The 16,825-nt window shown below is 40.0% G+C and overlaps 1 protein-coding gene across 1 annotated transcript in view; it reads right to left on the reverse strand.

Moving 5' to 3' along the window:
* TMEM266 (transmembrane protein 266) overlaps positions 1–16,825 on the reverse strand; it is a 64,975-nt gene that overhangs the window by 43,766 nt on the left and 4,384 nt on the right. The window contains exons 4-5 of the mRNA XM_074837485.1: positions 16,221–16,409; positions 4,983–5,137 (exon numbers count right to left, since the gene is read on the reverse strand). Coding sequence (XP_074693586.1) covers positions 4,983–5,137; positions 16,221–16,409 — 344 coding nt within the window. The remainder of the gene's footprint in view (positions 1–4,982; positions 5,138–16,220; positions 16,410–16,825) is intronic.

The following is a 16,825-nucleotide window of genomic DNA, read 5'->3' on the forward strand; positions in this document are numbered from 1 at the left end:
ATAAGGGAATGAAGAGAAAAAATAGTCTCTTTATTTCAGGGTATTTGCGAGTCTACCATCCCAGACAGATTAAAATAGTCTGTGTGGTCTTGCAGTATCAAAGAATTGCTGAGTAACAGCAAAGTTTGAGGCAATTGATGACTGAGCATAGAGATGCAAGACTGTGACAGAATTAACTAAGTCCCAAGAACATATAGGGCATGTGCTAAATAAAGCATCTTATTTTAAAATAAAAACTGATCAAAAAGGGAAGGGGATCAGGAAATCAGGATGCAAAGAAAACTGTGTGGGCTGCCACTGGAACTCTCAGAGCTGAGGTTCATCTGGGGCTTGATGAGAGAGGGTTTGCTGTGGTGCAACAGAGGAACTAGTTAAAGAAACAAATGGGCAAAATATAATATATTTAACTTTCCCAAGACACTGTCTTTATAGAGTGGCATAAAGAACAAGAAATGCAAACCATTTGTAAGCTATTTGTAAGCTATTTTTCAAACAGCTGTCGATTGACATACAAGGCTCCAGCTGCCCCTTAGTGGACAAAAAAGATACAGCAACCACGAATTTGGAAAGAAAATCAATTTCTGATGCTGCACTAACTGTAGCAGTGTGCTGGACACACTGCCAGCCAGCGTGCAATTAAATTGCCAGCAAAACATTAAATTTGAAAAAGCCTTCCAAGCAAGAAGCTTTTGTACAAGACAAATCACTAAGACAAAGACTAAATCACTAGCCCGTACACTGAATCTGAATTTGCCTCTTCTGAAACACTCCCTTTCAAAAATGCAGTGAAAAGCTACAAAAACAGGAGAAGGGTCTTCTCCAGGAGGTGTTCATCCCTGCCCTGTGATGATTTGGATACATCACTGGGATTCAGTTTGAAACAAAGCACCTAAGCTATTCAGCTTCTACTTTCATCTGGAACAGAATTTCACATCTGTTGTACTTGTAGACTTTTTTTCCCCAAAATCGTAACTAAAAGCCAAAAAGTTCTGCTTTACTTCACATTTTGCTTGTCTGGTGCTATGGGGAATAAGTGAATCATAGAATGGTTTGGGTTGGAAGGGACCTTAAAGATCATCTAGTTCCAGTCCCCCTGCCATAGGCAAGGACACCTTCCACTAGCCCAGGTTGCCCAAAGCCCCGTCCAACCTGGCCTTGAACCCTTCCAGGGAGGGGGCAGCCACAGCTTCTCTGGGCAACCTGTGCCAGTGTCTCACCACCCTCACAGTGAAGCATTTCTTCTTTATATCTAATCTAAATCTACCCTCTCTCAGTTTAAAACCATTACCCCTTGTCCTACCGTTCCATGCCCTTGCAAAAAGTCCCTCCCCACCTTTCCTGTAGCCACCTTTAAGTACTGGAAGGCTTCTATAAGGTCTCCCCAGAGCCATCTGTTCTCCAGGCTGAACAAGCCCAACTCTCTCAGCCTGTCCTTACAGGGGAGGTGCTCCAGCCTCTCGATCATCTTTGTGGCCTCCTCTGGATCTGCTCAAGCAGGTCCGTGTCCTTCTGATGCTGGAGGCCCCAGAGCTGGACCCAGCACTGCCGGGGGGGGGGTCTCATGAGAGCAGAGTAGAGGGGGAGAATCCCCTCCCTGCACCTGCTGACCACACTTCTCTGGATGCAGCCCAGGGTACTGTTGGCCTTCTGGGCTGTGAGCGCACGTTGCTGGCTCACAGTCAGTTTTCCATCCACTAATCCCCCCAAGTCCTTCTCCTTGGGGCTGCTCTCAATCCACTCATGGCCCAGCCTGGATTTGTGCTTGGGATTGCCCTGACCCATGGGCAGGACCTTGCACTTGGCCTTGCTGAGCTTCATGAGGTTTGCATGGGCCCACCTCTCCAGCCTGTCCAGGTCTCTCTGGATGGATCCCTTTGTTGACAAACCTGCTGCGGGTGCACTCCATCCCACTGTCCATGTCACCGACAAAGATGTTAAACAGTGCCGGTCCCAACACCGACCCCTGAGGAACACCACTGACCCCTGAGGAATGCAAATCCAGATGCTTTTTAGTCATGAAGATGATGGTTCGGTATAAAATGTGGAGCACAGCCAACCTCAGCCTACTTCCTCCCCCTTTCCCTCAATTCTACATCTCCTCAAAATGTATATCCAGGAGGGAAGGGATGAAGAATACATCCTGACAAACCCTGAGTGGCCATTGGTAGAAGCTCGTACTACCAGCACTTGCTTTTGGGGAATGTTGTTCTTGATGATGATTTCCTGGCAGATACAAACTACACTGCTTCTGCAAGGAGCAGACAGCAGATGCTCGCTGCATGGTTTGGACAAGCCCTGAACCCATTCTTACAGAGGCACTGCTGTACTGCAATGTGCATTTTCTTTGCACAGCTATGCGTGTACTCAGACAGGGCCCTGATCCAGCAACCAAATGGACAGGAGTGGAGGTTTTCAGCTTCACTTCAGGAAGGCCTGATGCCTTTTACAGGCACACCTGCCGCAGCTGATTGCAGAAGGAGGGCAGTACTAAGGTATCCTGAGTTGCTTTCCCTCAAAACTACTGAAGACAAAGTGGCATATTTCTGAGGAGTGGGGCTTGGAAGCTGCCACGACCCTCTTTTTTTGAAACGAGGTGCAAGTGACTTAATATACATCTATTTCTACATTTGCAAAACATCACAAAGTTTTGAGACATTATTTTGTTAATGCATGTGAAGAGCTTTGAAGATAGGACTAAAAAAGCCGATTATAGGACAGAGACCTATAATAAAAGACCTATTATATGTCTCCTGCTTTCTGGGGTTTCTAATTCTGGTATGAATATGCTTTGTGCTGAAATACCCTAAAAGGTCTCTGTCCTTTTCATGTGTGTGACCTACACATTTGCAAATGTGGTCTCCATCACTGGCAGTTTTGTGTATGGGAGAAGTGCACAGTGCAACCAAAGACTGCACTAAAAGTATGAGAGGAAAATGATGCTCTCAAAATGTCACAGCCAAAGAAAACACCATTTAAAAAAAAAAAATGAAAAAACCAGAAGGCTTCCTAAGTAATTACATTTTATAATGTGGATTAGCAGTTGTTACTATGAATGAAATTGGCAGCAGTGTGCCATAACATATCCTAATGCATTGGTTGATTTCATATAGAATAAGGAATCATTTAAAACTCTAATTACATTTTTGAAAAACATAATTATGGCCTAATGGCTTTTTAAAACCTTAAGGTGACACACATTCCTCATATGACTTAACTGCAATACTTGTATTAGCCCCACCAAGATAGCCTTTATCTGATTTAAAACAAAATCGAAGGTATTCAACTTAACAAAGGCAAGAAGCCTGATGTGTTAAATCATTAGTTAAAATGCAAAGTAGCAACAGAGTGGAATGGGTCCTTTCTCAGGTGCCGAACCAATCCATACAGGTAGGGGCAGCCTCTGAACAGTGAAATCACCCGGCTCAACCAAACACCTATAGGTCATGCATGCACTAGTTGTAAGCTGCAGAGCTTTTAAGAATATCATATGTACTAGACACAGAGGAGGAATGATCTCTAAAATAAAGCCTTCTTTAGAAGATTCTTCAGAAAACAAACAGTAAGAAAGCAGGTGCTTCCAGAGGAAAGCCTCCAAAATGTAAAAATCTAAAAGAAATCAACAGAAACAGTTTTTAAACTCTTCGGTTCTACAGGAAGTGACAATTCTCTACATAAACAGGAAGATGTGGCACCTCAATAAATATTGTTGAAAGCTTCTTCCTCATTCAATTTTTAAGGACTGACACCCATAATTAGCATTCGCAACATTTATTGAGAGCAGCAGACTTGTCCAAATTCTAGGCTTCCTCAGCCAGAATTGGTAAGTCACCAGAGACAACTGAAAACTACAACTATAATGGATCAACCATACTCAGAATAGGGTGTGCAGCATGGACAGGGGTGTAAATGGTGGACAACAGTGTGGAAAGACAGCTTAGTCATTTATTCATCTTATAGGGTTTATAAAATGGCTGCGGTTATCAATAAAGTCTCCTAAATTATTCTTAATACAATTGCAATACCTAAATCTTTACCGTGAAATCTAACTCCACTAATATCAATTGACAAATCACAAAAATAAAAGGACTTCAACAGAATAAAAAGTTCCTTTGCCCGGTTGCCGTAGAAGATACCAGACCGTTAACTCTTTCATGTTACGTATTCTTGCATTTTTGGGATTGTCTGAACCCCGTCACTGTCGTTTCAACATATCTGAGATTGCATGGAGATGTTAAGAGGCTGCTCTTCAACATTTAGCATAGGGAAAGATGTAGCGGGTATTTGCATTCATGTCAGCTTTGTATCATAAAGCAAAAAAAAAAAAGAGAAGGGGGGAATGGAGGAAAAGAGCAGTAGGGGAAAAAAAAAAGAATTAGGAAGCAAAACAGCAGCATTAAAATTTCCATTGTGGAACCTGTGTAGAGTGAATTCAGATAAAGCAAAACTCCATTTAAGCTATTATTTGACTCCCAGTGTGTTAGCAAAGTAGAATCAAAATCTGCATCATTTCAGTGCATTACAAGATAGAAAACCATAATTTCAATTTCTACCCACCTCAGTAGAAGTAATAATAGAGACAGCACCAAATACCCTAGCAAGTTCATCACTTCCATCTATCCACATGCATGTGAAAAGTATCAGAGATTAATGATGCACAAATGATCTTTTTTCTGTGTATACAGAGTGTGTTTGTAAAGGACAGACCTCTTCAAGTACTAATGACAATATGTGCAGATCCCTGCATGTACACTCTGCTTGTATCCTTTGAAAATTTTTCCTATACTGAATCTGGTCAGCAAAATAAGGAAGAGACTGACTTCACTATACCAGGGTTCCACAAAACCACATTTCTTACCTATCCTAGTAACCATTTAAATGGTAGGAAAAAACAAATCCCCACCATCCTCCCCCCTTCAAAAACCTCCCAGCAAGTTAAGCCTTAATTTCATCAGAATTTAAAAAAAAAAAATCCTCCTACTCACACTGGAGAAGCTTTATATCTATTAGGAGTTCCAGAGTCAGAAGAATCACCACCAATACTACACAGGCTACCAGGAAACTGTTGAGACTTGCACTGAGCAAAAATACCTGCCACACAGCTGCTCGTCTCCCACAGCACGGTTTTAGCCAGTTAGATCTAAGGAAATAAAATTAAGAGGAGAAACAAGAAAAGAAAAGAAAAGAAGTGAAAAAGGAAGAGAGCTAAAGAGCAGTGAACTCAAAATTACAAGTTCTGCTGTTATGGATACACTCAGCAGTAACGTACAAAGACTTTGCAAAACTCACTTTTATTGGTTTATTTACCAAGAAAAACACTTCATGAAAAAACTTCATCCTGGGGGTCTTGTGTGTCTCTCCAACCCTCTGGAGCGTTCAAGTGCCTTCCAATGCACTAATGCAGCCCTAATTACATACATACTTTTCTGCTTTCTTCCTGTCTTACTATTTTTCATGTGTTTTTATTTTGATGTACATGCTGCATTCACACATCTGTGAGTACCAAGGCATAGCAGGACTCTGCTATTAGGTTAGAAGCTAATGAGAATTTCTCTACCATTGAATTTTATGGTCATGAACCTTTATCCCTGTTCTAGTATGAGACGAATCAGACAAGATCTGCCAAATTTAGTTTGCAACAATCAGTCCATGACATCATGGAAAAGAGCAATAGGAATCTGGAAAACACTGAAGAATAAGCTCAGCGACTCCACAGCTATACCTATACTAGCAAATATACACAGCCTGGCAAAGTGTCAAGGCACTGGCCAAGGCTGTCTAGTTTGTCTATTTGTCTCCCACCAATCTGTTTGTAGACCAGGCCAAAAAGGACTTTCCCAGAGTTTGGGGTAGCACAGTTTTGGGGACAGCATATGCCAGGGACTGCTCCCAAACCTAGTATAGATGAGATCACCTTGTTTTGGAGGAAAAAGAAGGTTTAGGCACCATGAAGGGAGCTGTGAGGAGGCTACAAGGACCAGAACTCTGGAATGAAGTTGATGAATCAGTAAATGTTGCACTAGTATTGTGCTAATGCAGATACACATTTTCAAGTGGGTTATTAAAAAAAGTATTTTTTTTCTTTTGAAAATATTTGTAATAGGAAAAACAGCAGCATAGACTTCAGAAGCATAAAGCCCATCCTGCTACTTCTTTTCTCCTAAAATCCCCCCATAGTTTCAATTTGATACAGTACCATATCATTTCTCATCATAGTGTTTCATAATGTTCGTGCACTGGCCCACCTCTGAAAGTTCTGATGCTTGCCTGGCACTTCATATTTTCAAAGCACTGTACATACACATTAGCTAATAAAGAGCTGACATGACTTATTAACTAGGGTTTAAGGAACTGCAAGCATACAGAAGTGTGGTGCAGTAACTGCACTGTCTGAACTAAAATATCAATACACAGAAATCAATGGTATACAAAAAGATATGATGATACTGATCAATTCCAAATAAATAGCTCTAGACTCAATAACTCATGTCAAAAGTAAACACTTGGAAAAACATCACAAAACATTCCCTGACATCTCCACACTCAAAAATGAGGGAGAAAGTGATGACAAGCAGTGCTCAAAGACTTGACACTTTCAAGCAGCTTCTCAGAATTAAGCATATCAACTAAACACTTGTACTCAGGTTGCCTGATTACCTGACCTTAAAAGGCCTCCTCAATTGACTCTTAAAACTTCAGAGATTTGACAAGTGTTACTATCAGGAACTTGCCCTTAGTTTAACTTTGTTACGGTTCTAGCCTGAATACAGAATGCACTACATTTTAAACAGGTATTTTTAAAACATAAGGAAGAAAAGGCATTGGGACAGGACCTCTTTGCAAACTTGATCTTTTAGTGGATTTTATTTTACATCATCTCAAAACAGTATAACTTGTCTTTACTGCAACTGTTATTTTGGGTTTTGGTTTTTAAATCTTTCTAAAAATAACGCTAGGGAATGGCCCTGTTAAATAGAACAGTTTTTAGTTCTATTCTCTTCCTACATATATCTTCCCTTTTCCAAAAGGACTTGTTTTGCCAGCATTTAACATTGCAGGGCAGTTTTCCTCTTTCCTATTCTCAAAACGATCAGTAGAGGGCCTAAGTACATGCCTGTAGAAGCTCTATGTAGTGGAGATTTTCAAATATACCAAATGTACCAGTAAGAATAAATCAACTGTGATACTCAGCACACATTACATATAACCACGATAATCATTATTCAAGCTAATAATTACTTAGAGAATGCAAAAGAATGTGGAGTTACTCTGTCTGTGCAGCGCTAATACTCCACTGATTCCAAAAAGCTTCTGAATGAAACTATCAGTTTAAGATTGGAAAAGCAATCAACATAAGAGGTCAAGTGCAGATCATCTGCATGTTTACACCTATGTATCAATCAAAAATATATAAACTGATTGCAGAAACACAGAAGTGTTTGCAATTTAAGCACTGAAAAACCACCTCCAGTTTCATACCTTAATTTATTACACCAAAGCGCATTTCTTCAACCCTTGTCCTGTGAATGGACAGTTATTAGCATCTTCACATCGTTGCCTAGCAGACCTCTTTCCATACCCCCTCCAAGCCCTCTGAACCCACTGACATTAACAACCACACTGTGCTCTAAAAGGAACACTGAATGGTTTCATTCCTGGATGCTGCTTAGCTAGCTCATTCCCTGCTACTTCTACACTCCTGTATAGTAGAGTCCTGATTTTGCTGTGAGATGTTGTTTTATGGTTTCTGGTTGGTTTGGGGTTTTTTTTTTTAATTCTCACATCTTGTAAAGGATGGACATAAGTAATAAAAGGAACGATAAGAAAAAGTGCCCTATTTCATTCAGTACTTTTGGTGTCCTGACTGTGTTGTCTGTGGATGCCATGCCCTATATGGATACTAGTAAAGTATGACATTAGACAACTTTACTGTGTGACTTCAAACAGGTTCATTAGGTATCTCAGTTACACCATCTCTATAACAGGAATACTATATACCTTTCTTACGATCCCTGGATGAAGTAAATCAACGTACTAGCATGGGAATTTCTTGGTTGATGGTTATATAGGGCTGTAAAATTTTGTCATGAGACATTAAAATATATTTAGTGCAACTATACCAGGGGTAATTCTTTTTAAAGATACTTTCACACATGGCTTTGTGGAAAACCAATCTGTCATCATCACTGCTAGCTTTATTAATAAACAGCTTGGAAAAAAGAACATAAGGCAAAACTGGGAAAAGTTTAACATATTTATTTGGTAAGGAACCACTACAAACAATTTGTTCAAGCTGTTAACAGCTGTCACTGTTTCTATTTTCTGGTCTTGTAAACAAATACCCCAAAATCTGCATTATACCTTACCCTGTCTTTTTTTTTTTTTTTTTTTTTGGCTAAACAGCAAGTGTTTGCATCTCACAAGATGGCTATGATCAGAAAACAGAAGGATGGACGAGATCCAAATCACTATCTGAAGGAGCAGAAAGCCCATGGTCAGGAAGTGACAGGAACACAGAAAGGCGAAGTAACAATACAAAATCTGGCTGAGACAAAACAGACAGCAGAGCCTCACAGCAGGCCACAGGAGCGCTGGAAGCCCTGAGCAACTCCAAGGAACAGACAGATCTCTGCACCCCTCGCCTGAACTTGTCTTACAAGCTTAGTTTAACTACAGAAGTTTAACTATTGAGAGCACCCTCATGCTTTTTTTCCCCCCTAAGTTTTACTATTTCAAACCCCATGACATTTCTTGGGAGACTGATGCAAAACTCTGTTGCTCAAATGGCATGAAAGATTCCCCCAGTTTTCTGCCTAAACTCACACATGGCCAGTTTATACATATTTGCTTTTGTGCCAGTATTGTTCTTTAGCTTGATTAGTTCTTTTCCCTTGCTGGCATTTTGTCCATGACGCATTTATACACAGCAATGGCACATCCACTCATGTAATTTAATTAAAGCCTATGCTTTTTGTAAAGCACTCACTCAGTTTCTCTGTCCTAGTGGTCCCTTCTGCATGTGAATACAGACAACTAGAGCAGTACATAATATTCTGGAATAGGTTTAATTACACGAATGCTTCTCAGCTCTATTTGAAGTACTTTATGCTCTCTAGGATCATTCGTGCCTTCTTTATAGGTGTATATCACACCATTTGCTCACAGACATCCTGTGATTACCTGGTATATTACTCTTCTCATTAGAAAATTGCTTATTAGGCTTTTCCTTTTTATGCTAAGGTCTTTAGCAAAATATTAACATCATGCTCAAAAACAACCTTTAAGAAATATAAGAACAGCCGTATTAGGTCAGAACAAAAGCTTGGTATCCCTGTATCCAACAGTGGCCATGAGCAGACATCTCAAGATGAATAAGAACACAGCAAACATGTAACACCTCCCCTTAAAACTCCCACAGCATCCAACTATTTTCAACTTGGTGACTGACTTCCTGAGACAGATGTGGTTTCTTGGATTCTACTTAGTAACCTCCAATGAATTTCTCTTCCACAAACTTGTCCAACTTCCCCTTAAGGCTAGATAAGCTATTAGCAGCCATGCATCCTTTAGAAAGTAGTTCCACACATCTACTGCCCTCTGTGCAAAGAGCAACCTCTTTGTTTCTTTTGAACGTGGCCTTAATCTATTAATGTACCCTAGCACCTCTACTGGGAGGTTGGGTGTGTGTGTTTCAAACTTTATTGTAACCTCTCTGTGTCACAGATTTTGTAATCTCAATCAAATTTCGCGTCAGCCTTCTCTTTTCCAGATTGAAGAGTCCTAGCTTACATAGTGATCTCCAATGGAAGTTGTATCACATCTTTGATCACATTTTTTCTTTGAATCTTTTCCAGTTCTTTCATATCTACCATATCCTTTTTGACAGGGACCAGAACTACGTTCATGCTGAAGACGTGGACAAAGCTTGGATATACGGAGAGGCACAACAATGGCCCGCCCCTCTTTTATTCTCTACTGCTTTTCCTAATGAATCCTAACATCTGATTTGCTTTTAGACTGCTGCTCAGCATTTACTTGACATTTTCACAGACTCTCCTTCCAGACTAATGTTCCTCTTTTACACATTTCCCCTTTGTCCTATTGCTTATCCATCCTTCAGTTTTTGCACCAAGCCATGCCTTCTCCAATTTAGACAATTAATTCCAGTGTTAAGCCAGATGAATTAGACCTATGTCATTTCTACTCTCCAATAGCTTTGCAAACAGCGCTCTGTGGGCTACAACTACTACACTTCTACCCACAAAAAGTACCTGGGAAAAGCAAGTTCTGTTGGAAAAATACAGAAAGATCTACAAATCAAAAAAGTCTGAAAATCACTGAGCTAGAAAATCAAATCTTTTTTTTTTTTTTTTTTTACTTACAGTAGCGCTCCCTCTACCAATCGGTGTTACTGATAAAAGACATTACTGGGACACACTCAAAAGATTTAGGTACTAGGATAAGCACAATAATGAGCTATTCTGGAAAACAACATCTACAAAGATAAACACTTAAAAGGATCTGTGCAGAAAACTAAGTTTCTAAATCACTGAACATCCCTGTAACATAGCCCAAAATTTCATGCATTCTTTAGTGAAGAGCAGGTCACCTCACAGGTTCTGTCGTGCTGAATGTTCATTTTCTGCTGCAGTGCAGGTCTTAGTTTTGGACCAGAGCACAGAGAGTAGCAGTGATGTAGTACTGCACAAAGAACAAATCAGCACTACAGTCTCATTCACTGTATTTTGCTGTTAAGATTTTGCACCATCCTTCTGGACTCAGACTGTGGCTGGCAGCTAAAAATAAATTAAAAGTCACACTTGTAAATACAAGGAGCTTGCTTGCTACATGAAACAGTTCTGCCCTCCAAAACCTTTGCACTTTATCTCAAGCTTGGACCTCATTATTAACCATCTATCAACGTCATGTGCTCCAGGATCTGCATGAGGCGCAAAGAACTTTTCAGAAAAGGGACTGGTTTTTAATTATGCTGCCAGGCATAGACAAGAAAAGCAGAAAACAAGAGAAATGTTATAACTTGCTCCATTCAAGTTCTTTTAGTTAAAGCATCTTTAGGCTTTGTAGAAAACTCAAGTAAAATACCTCAAAGATCAAAATAAAAACTGAAAGATGAATATGAAAACCAGAAATAATGGCATCTACTTGGTGCAATTACAGAAGACAGACTGAAGGAACAGACATCCTTCTCCCAGGATGGGTGAATGCATTTATGAGTGAAGGCTTGCAACCAATTTAAAATTAAAAGCTCACGACTTTCCAGTGTTAATTTCTGAATCTCTGTAAAGCTCTGTGCAGTTTTGGTTTCCCTTCCTTTTTATCTCCCTCTCTATCCCTTCCTATAGTTTTCTTTTTTCAGATATTCCTACTGTTTAATGCACTTTCTAGCTGCGACCAAACAAATCTAAGGCCATGAACAGATGATCATAAATTATTGAATTACAACAACGTGACTACTTACAGCTAATGTCAAGTGAGTCACATTAACTGTACGAACTCCCAACCTTTACAGCTGTTGAAGTAAAACACAATATTTGAAGCACCTTCATGTTTCAAATGTGTTTAACATATAAAAAATCAAAACAAATACAACAAATAATTTAAAGTTGGTGTATCTCTCTCCCCTTGCTTCCTACCCCCATTAAACACAGATCTTTATCGACAGACAGGCTCACTGCCTAACTGCATATTCACAAAAAAATTCAGCTGGTTGTGCAACCGTCTGTAAATTCTTTTATAATTTATCGTGAATGATACCTCCTAACTGGAAATTAAGGAAAAGACAGGAAGAAGAGCTTTCCCCTATCCCCACTTGTCTCTAGCACACATGTACCATGTTCTGCATGTTGTCAATTTTCCAACTACTCCCCATCATTTTTATTGGTCCTTGATGCAAAAATAGAAGAGAGAAAGTATTTTTTGGAAAACAGAATACTTGATTGGAAAAGAAGAAATTAAGAGTGGCACTTAAAGCTAATGTTAACATTTAAAAATCTCCTAGCTTTCTGGGTGCTTAGTTTCCTTAAAGAAACATTCATATATTCTTTTTATGCAAATCAAGTTCAATGCAGACACAGCCTCTCCAATAAATTCACAGACATGAAGAAAATGGGCAACTTTGATGCTACTTTTTGTACATGAGTATCAGCTAATCTGTTACAGATATGTTAGAAGTGTATACTATATGTTCTCCTTGGCATGTCTCCAGCCTATGCCTCAATCCTTTCTGCAATGTCTAAGCATGGAGTACAGAGCACACAGTGTTATCTAAGGATGATTCTAACAAGTTAACTGCAGGGCGTATCAGTGAGACTAACAACTAACAAAATAAACATCACACTCATATTGGTTCTGAGAACCAAGCCACACAGGGTAGAAGAGATATAGCTTTATAAATAGAGATTGCTATAGTCACATAAAACTCAAAATGTTTTAGTTACATATTATTGGCATTTATCAGAAATTTCCCTTTTTCTGAAGGGTAAGACCCATAGCTCTATTAACACCAGGCACATCAGCCTCACTGCAGCTAGGAAGCAAGCCAGATGCAGGAATCCCTCCTATCCCACATGTGGAGACCACAGGAACCTTACTTCTCTTCCGTGCAAAGAAGGCAATGCCAGCCCACCCACATGATTTATAATGAGTGAGAATATTTACAATGCAGATTCCATTCAACTTAACCAACTTCCATCATGTAAATTCTTTGTACTTTCCCTGTTTGAGAAGTCTACAGAGGGAAAAGAATTTTTTCTTAACCCACATTAGAAGTCAACACATTTTGTGTTTTATTGAGGGTTTCTGGTAGAGTGGAACAGTTTTTCTTGCCTGATTACCCTTTCACTACTTACAGGTGTATTTCAGGGACAGGCTTAATGTGCTGTCTAATATGCAGTCCTTTCTTTCTTGCTTAGCATGTGTATCAGCATTGTAAACTAAATTTCTGACAAAGCTCAAATCACGACAACTGTCCACTAACTTCCTTCAACAACACTGACAACAGGAACTGACTGCCCTGAGCATTTGATATGATAGAGTAAAGACTCGTCAAACTGCACAAAATAGGATTTTTATTCCAGTGTCTTTAAAGCCATGGGGCTGTCAATTTTCATATGGTCTGTCTAACAAAAGACAGACCGTAATTCTCCTTTCTTTTTGCTTTTCCTTTTATTTTTTTTTCATTTCTCATGGGAGGGGTAGGTAGTCTGATGCCATCTGAGTTTCCAGGCCCACAGAGAGGGATGACCTACGATGCACCTATTCCTGGTTGCCTATTAATATTGGGTTTATTGAGAGAAACACTCTCTCAGACAAAACAATAAGTTCCCCTAATTAGCAAGCAGGCTAAATTTGCATTTGTGCTTGGACCCTGAACACCTTCTGGCCTTAAAGAAGGAAAGTTAGAGGAAAGCCTCGGGGTGCACACAACCAAACCCTTAAATCATAAGACTCCTTTATTGCCCACTCATTCACCTCTAGTCTCCTGTGTCTCTTGTTGCTTTGTGCACGGAGATGGAGACTTACTAGTGACAACCCACATCAGGAACCAGGGATTGTGGACAATTATGTTGAAAATCACAAGGTCATGGACAGATGGCAGCTTGTAACAGCCACCCAGCGTTTTCCAAGCACAGGGATGTGCCAGACCTTCCTGCTGCAGAGCCTTGCAGTTAGAACAACTAAAACTTGCCAAGATCAGCTACAGATCTAGAACAACAGAGCCATACAGAACATGTGCAGGTCATACAGGTTGGCACCTTCCCTGAAATTCTTGGGGAAAAGTATACTGAAGGTAACACTTGGAGTCTGTGACAAAGGCAGACTGCCAGGGAGAGGAAGATGAGTCCTACACCACCTTTTAGTACTTTCTGGCATTAGCAGTATCTTCTGGTATCTCCCCCTGCAACCTGTGCAGCAGCATTGGGGTAACAGAGCGTCACAGTTACAAATATGGATGCTGGCAGAAACTACCGAGACTTAAGACATTTTCTTCCACCTCCTGTGCTGCCCTTCCCATATCCTCTCTTTATACACAAGGGAGATGTAGCTGACAGTTTCTGTACCAAACTGATCTGACCCACTCTATCTCTCTCCTTCTTACTCAGGCGGAAGCCAGTCACATCTAACGAGGCCATGAAAAAGAAATTATACCACATTCACAAAACCAGACATATTCCCAACCCAAGTCATGAGGTGGTATGGGGACAGTATTTTACTTTTGCTGCTAGGCTTCCTGAGCTCAGCTCTGCTGCTAAATTTCACAAGGCATCAGTTGCGATCAGTGCTTCTGAAAGGAAGAAGCCGCCATTCCCACAAGGCAGATGCAGTCCTGGGACTCAGCTGAACATACTTGGCCAAAATGCATTAAGACATACAAACTAAAGCTATGAATTTTCTTCAGAGAATCCACTCTACAGCTGGGAGGTCCGGATGGCACCTGCTTATTTCCGTTTAGACTGATAAAGCTACAAAAGAAGTCTGTGTGAAGGAAGAGATCTCTGCTGAGGAAAAGAATGATAAGTCTATTTCCATGCTTAAGACTGCAGAGCTGCTCAAATAGTTACAATGAGAGATCTGTGCACTTTGGCACAGTGAAGAATTGAGTTTCAGATCATAAAAATATATAAAAATGCATATTTGAACTAAACTGGTATTTACTCAGCACCAAAATAGCCTGAGGGTTACACCTGCATACTCAAATTAATTTTCAAGTGCCTCTTTTGCTACGCAGGGTATTTTATGTTACAGTTGTACCATACTTATATAACCTACTTGAAATGTATTTCCCCTTGTTTGGAGTAACAACTTTCTGGAGACATCTCATAAAGTCCAATTTGGAAAGAAATTAAAGGCAAGAGCCTTCCCCACATACTGCTTCCTGACTACCATACAGAATACCTGCTGAGCAGAGATCAAGCAGGTCTCTCTGCTGATTTCAGAGCACAGGTTAAAACACATTGAGCTGTTAATAAATGGAGGATTATATAAAGCCTTTTAATGTCTTCATCAATGAGAGCTCTATATGACTTACTGTGAAGTGCTTTTAGATGGATCTTACTGACAGAGTATACATACATTCAGTGCAACACACAAGGGAACAGTAATCACAGAATCAGAGGGGCTAGGCACAAGTGCTCACCTAATCTCTGTCCCAAGGGATGTTAAACTGTAGTGTTATCATTCCTGACAAAAGCGTAGTCTTAAAAATATATCTAGCAATTGCAACTCTATTCCCCTTCTCCCCATACACACCAGTAGTCTACCCCAGCACTTCGCTACCCTCATTATTCCTTTCTTTGCTGCAATTCAAGCTTTTTACTTCTTGTCCTAAACATCATGGAGATCAATAACAGACTGTTCTCTTACTCACTGAAGTCTCTTATAAGCTCCCCTGAAAGTCTCTTCTTCACGTGAAACATGGTTATTTCAATCAGTACTCCATGGCAGGTTTTCTGAGCCTATAATCATTCTCACTGCCTTCCTCTGGATTCTCTCCAGTTGACCCAAATCTTTCATAAAAAATTTAGTATAGCAGTCCACCTACCGCCACTCCAAACCTGAACCAGGCATAAGAACAACTTCTAATGTCCTGTAGGACAACAATGCTACCTAATCTGACACTGGGTCACGTTTGGGCAAATGTTATGAACTGATTAAGATCTTTTATTCCAAAAAAACTGCAACAGTTGTTCTACGAAAACAGGAGCAATACATGTATACATTATCAAAAACAAAGCTCTCACACAAGCAAACTATGCAATTCAAATTATTCTGTGAAAAGCACACAATCTGTCCAGGAATCAGCAGTACTAAGTCATTAACTCTCAGTCAGGAGATGTACAAGAATCACAGTAGCAAACTCTGTCATCCTGAAACCCTCCTGAAACACCTTTCAAAAAGAGCTTTCACCAGGCCATTCTGCTTGTCTGATGGGCTCCATGCTTGCTCTAGTTTTCCCTAACAGAAGGCTTCCAGACTGTGGCTAAATAGAAGCTATGAATCACTTAAAATTACAAAGAGCCCCAAACCAGCACAGATTAGTTGTATTAGGAAAGATCATTTCCATCCTGTGACAATGGATTTTAAAAGAATTTGAGGACAACCAGTTGCACTTCTCCAGCTCAAGGTTTTGGTTTTTTTTTTACAGGCCATGAAATTCCTATAATCTAAAAACTATAAAACAAAATTACGTCCTTTGTACTTACCCTTCTCTTTGGTACTCCTCATCCAAATTTGACAAAAGCTGGGACCCAGCTACAGACAGATCAAGTGCAGCTAAAGGTAGATCTCGATAAGCAAAATTAACAAGCTGTACAGGAGCAATGCTTTTGGTCTCTTCTTCCACTTGTTGTGAAATTATCTCAACTTCTGAAACACCGCCTTCTATTGTAGGCCTGAAAATGTGATAAGCAAAATAAAAAACACTCTCTCTCTACATACACATATAAATAGAAATAAATAAATAAGCAAGCAAGTAAAAATAAGTTAGAGACAAGAACTTCACAGGATCATAAAAAGCCAGCAACTTAAAAGACCTGTGCAAGGTCATTGCGGGAAGTGTCTTCACTGAGGGGACAGACCAAATCTCTCCAAACTTGCCTTTCATAGATCCCACTGCAATCAACAGAAACCTCACAGACAAAGGAGAACAGCATTTCACTCTGCTGAATCTGCTTCAAAAGCACTAAATATAAATCGATACGTTATAAACAAACAAATATGGAAACAATGCATGAACCCAAAAGCAAAATATTTGTGCAAAACAGAAAGAAGGCATGTAACTATGCCAACTAAAAACTCACTGCTTTGT

The sequence above is a fragment of the Strix aluco genome, chromosome 12, assembly GCF_031877795.1.
Source record: "Strix aluco isolate bStrAlu1 chromosome 12, bStrAlu1.hap1, whole genome shotgun sequence".
Taxonomy (NCBI): Eukaryota; Metazoa; Chordata; class Aves; order Strigiformes; family Strigidae; genus Strix; species Strix aluco.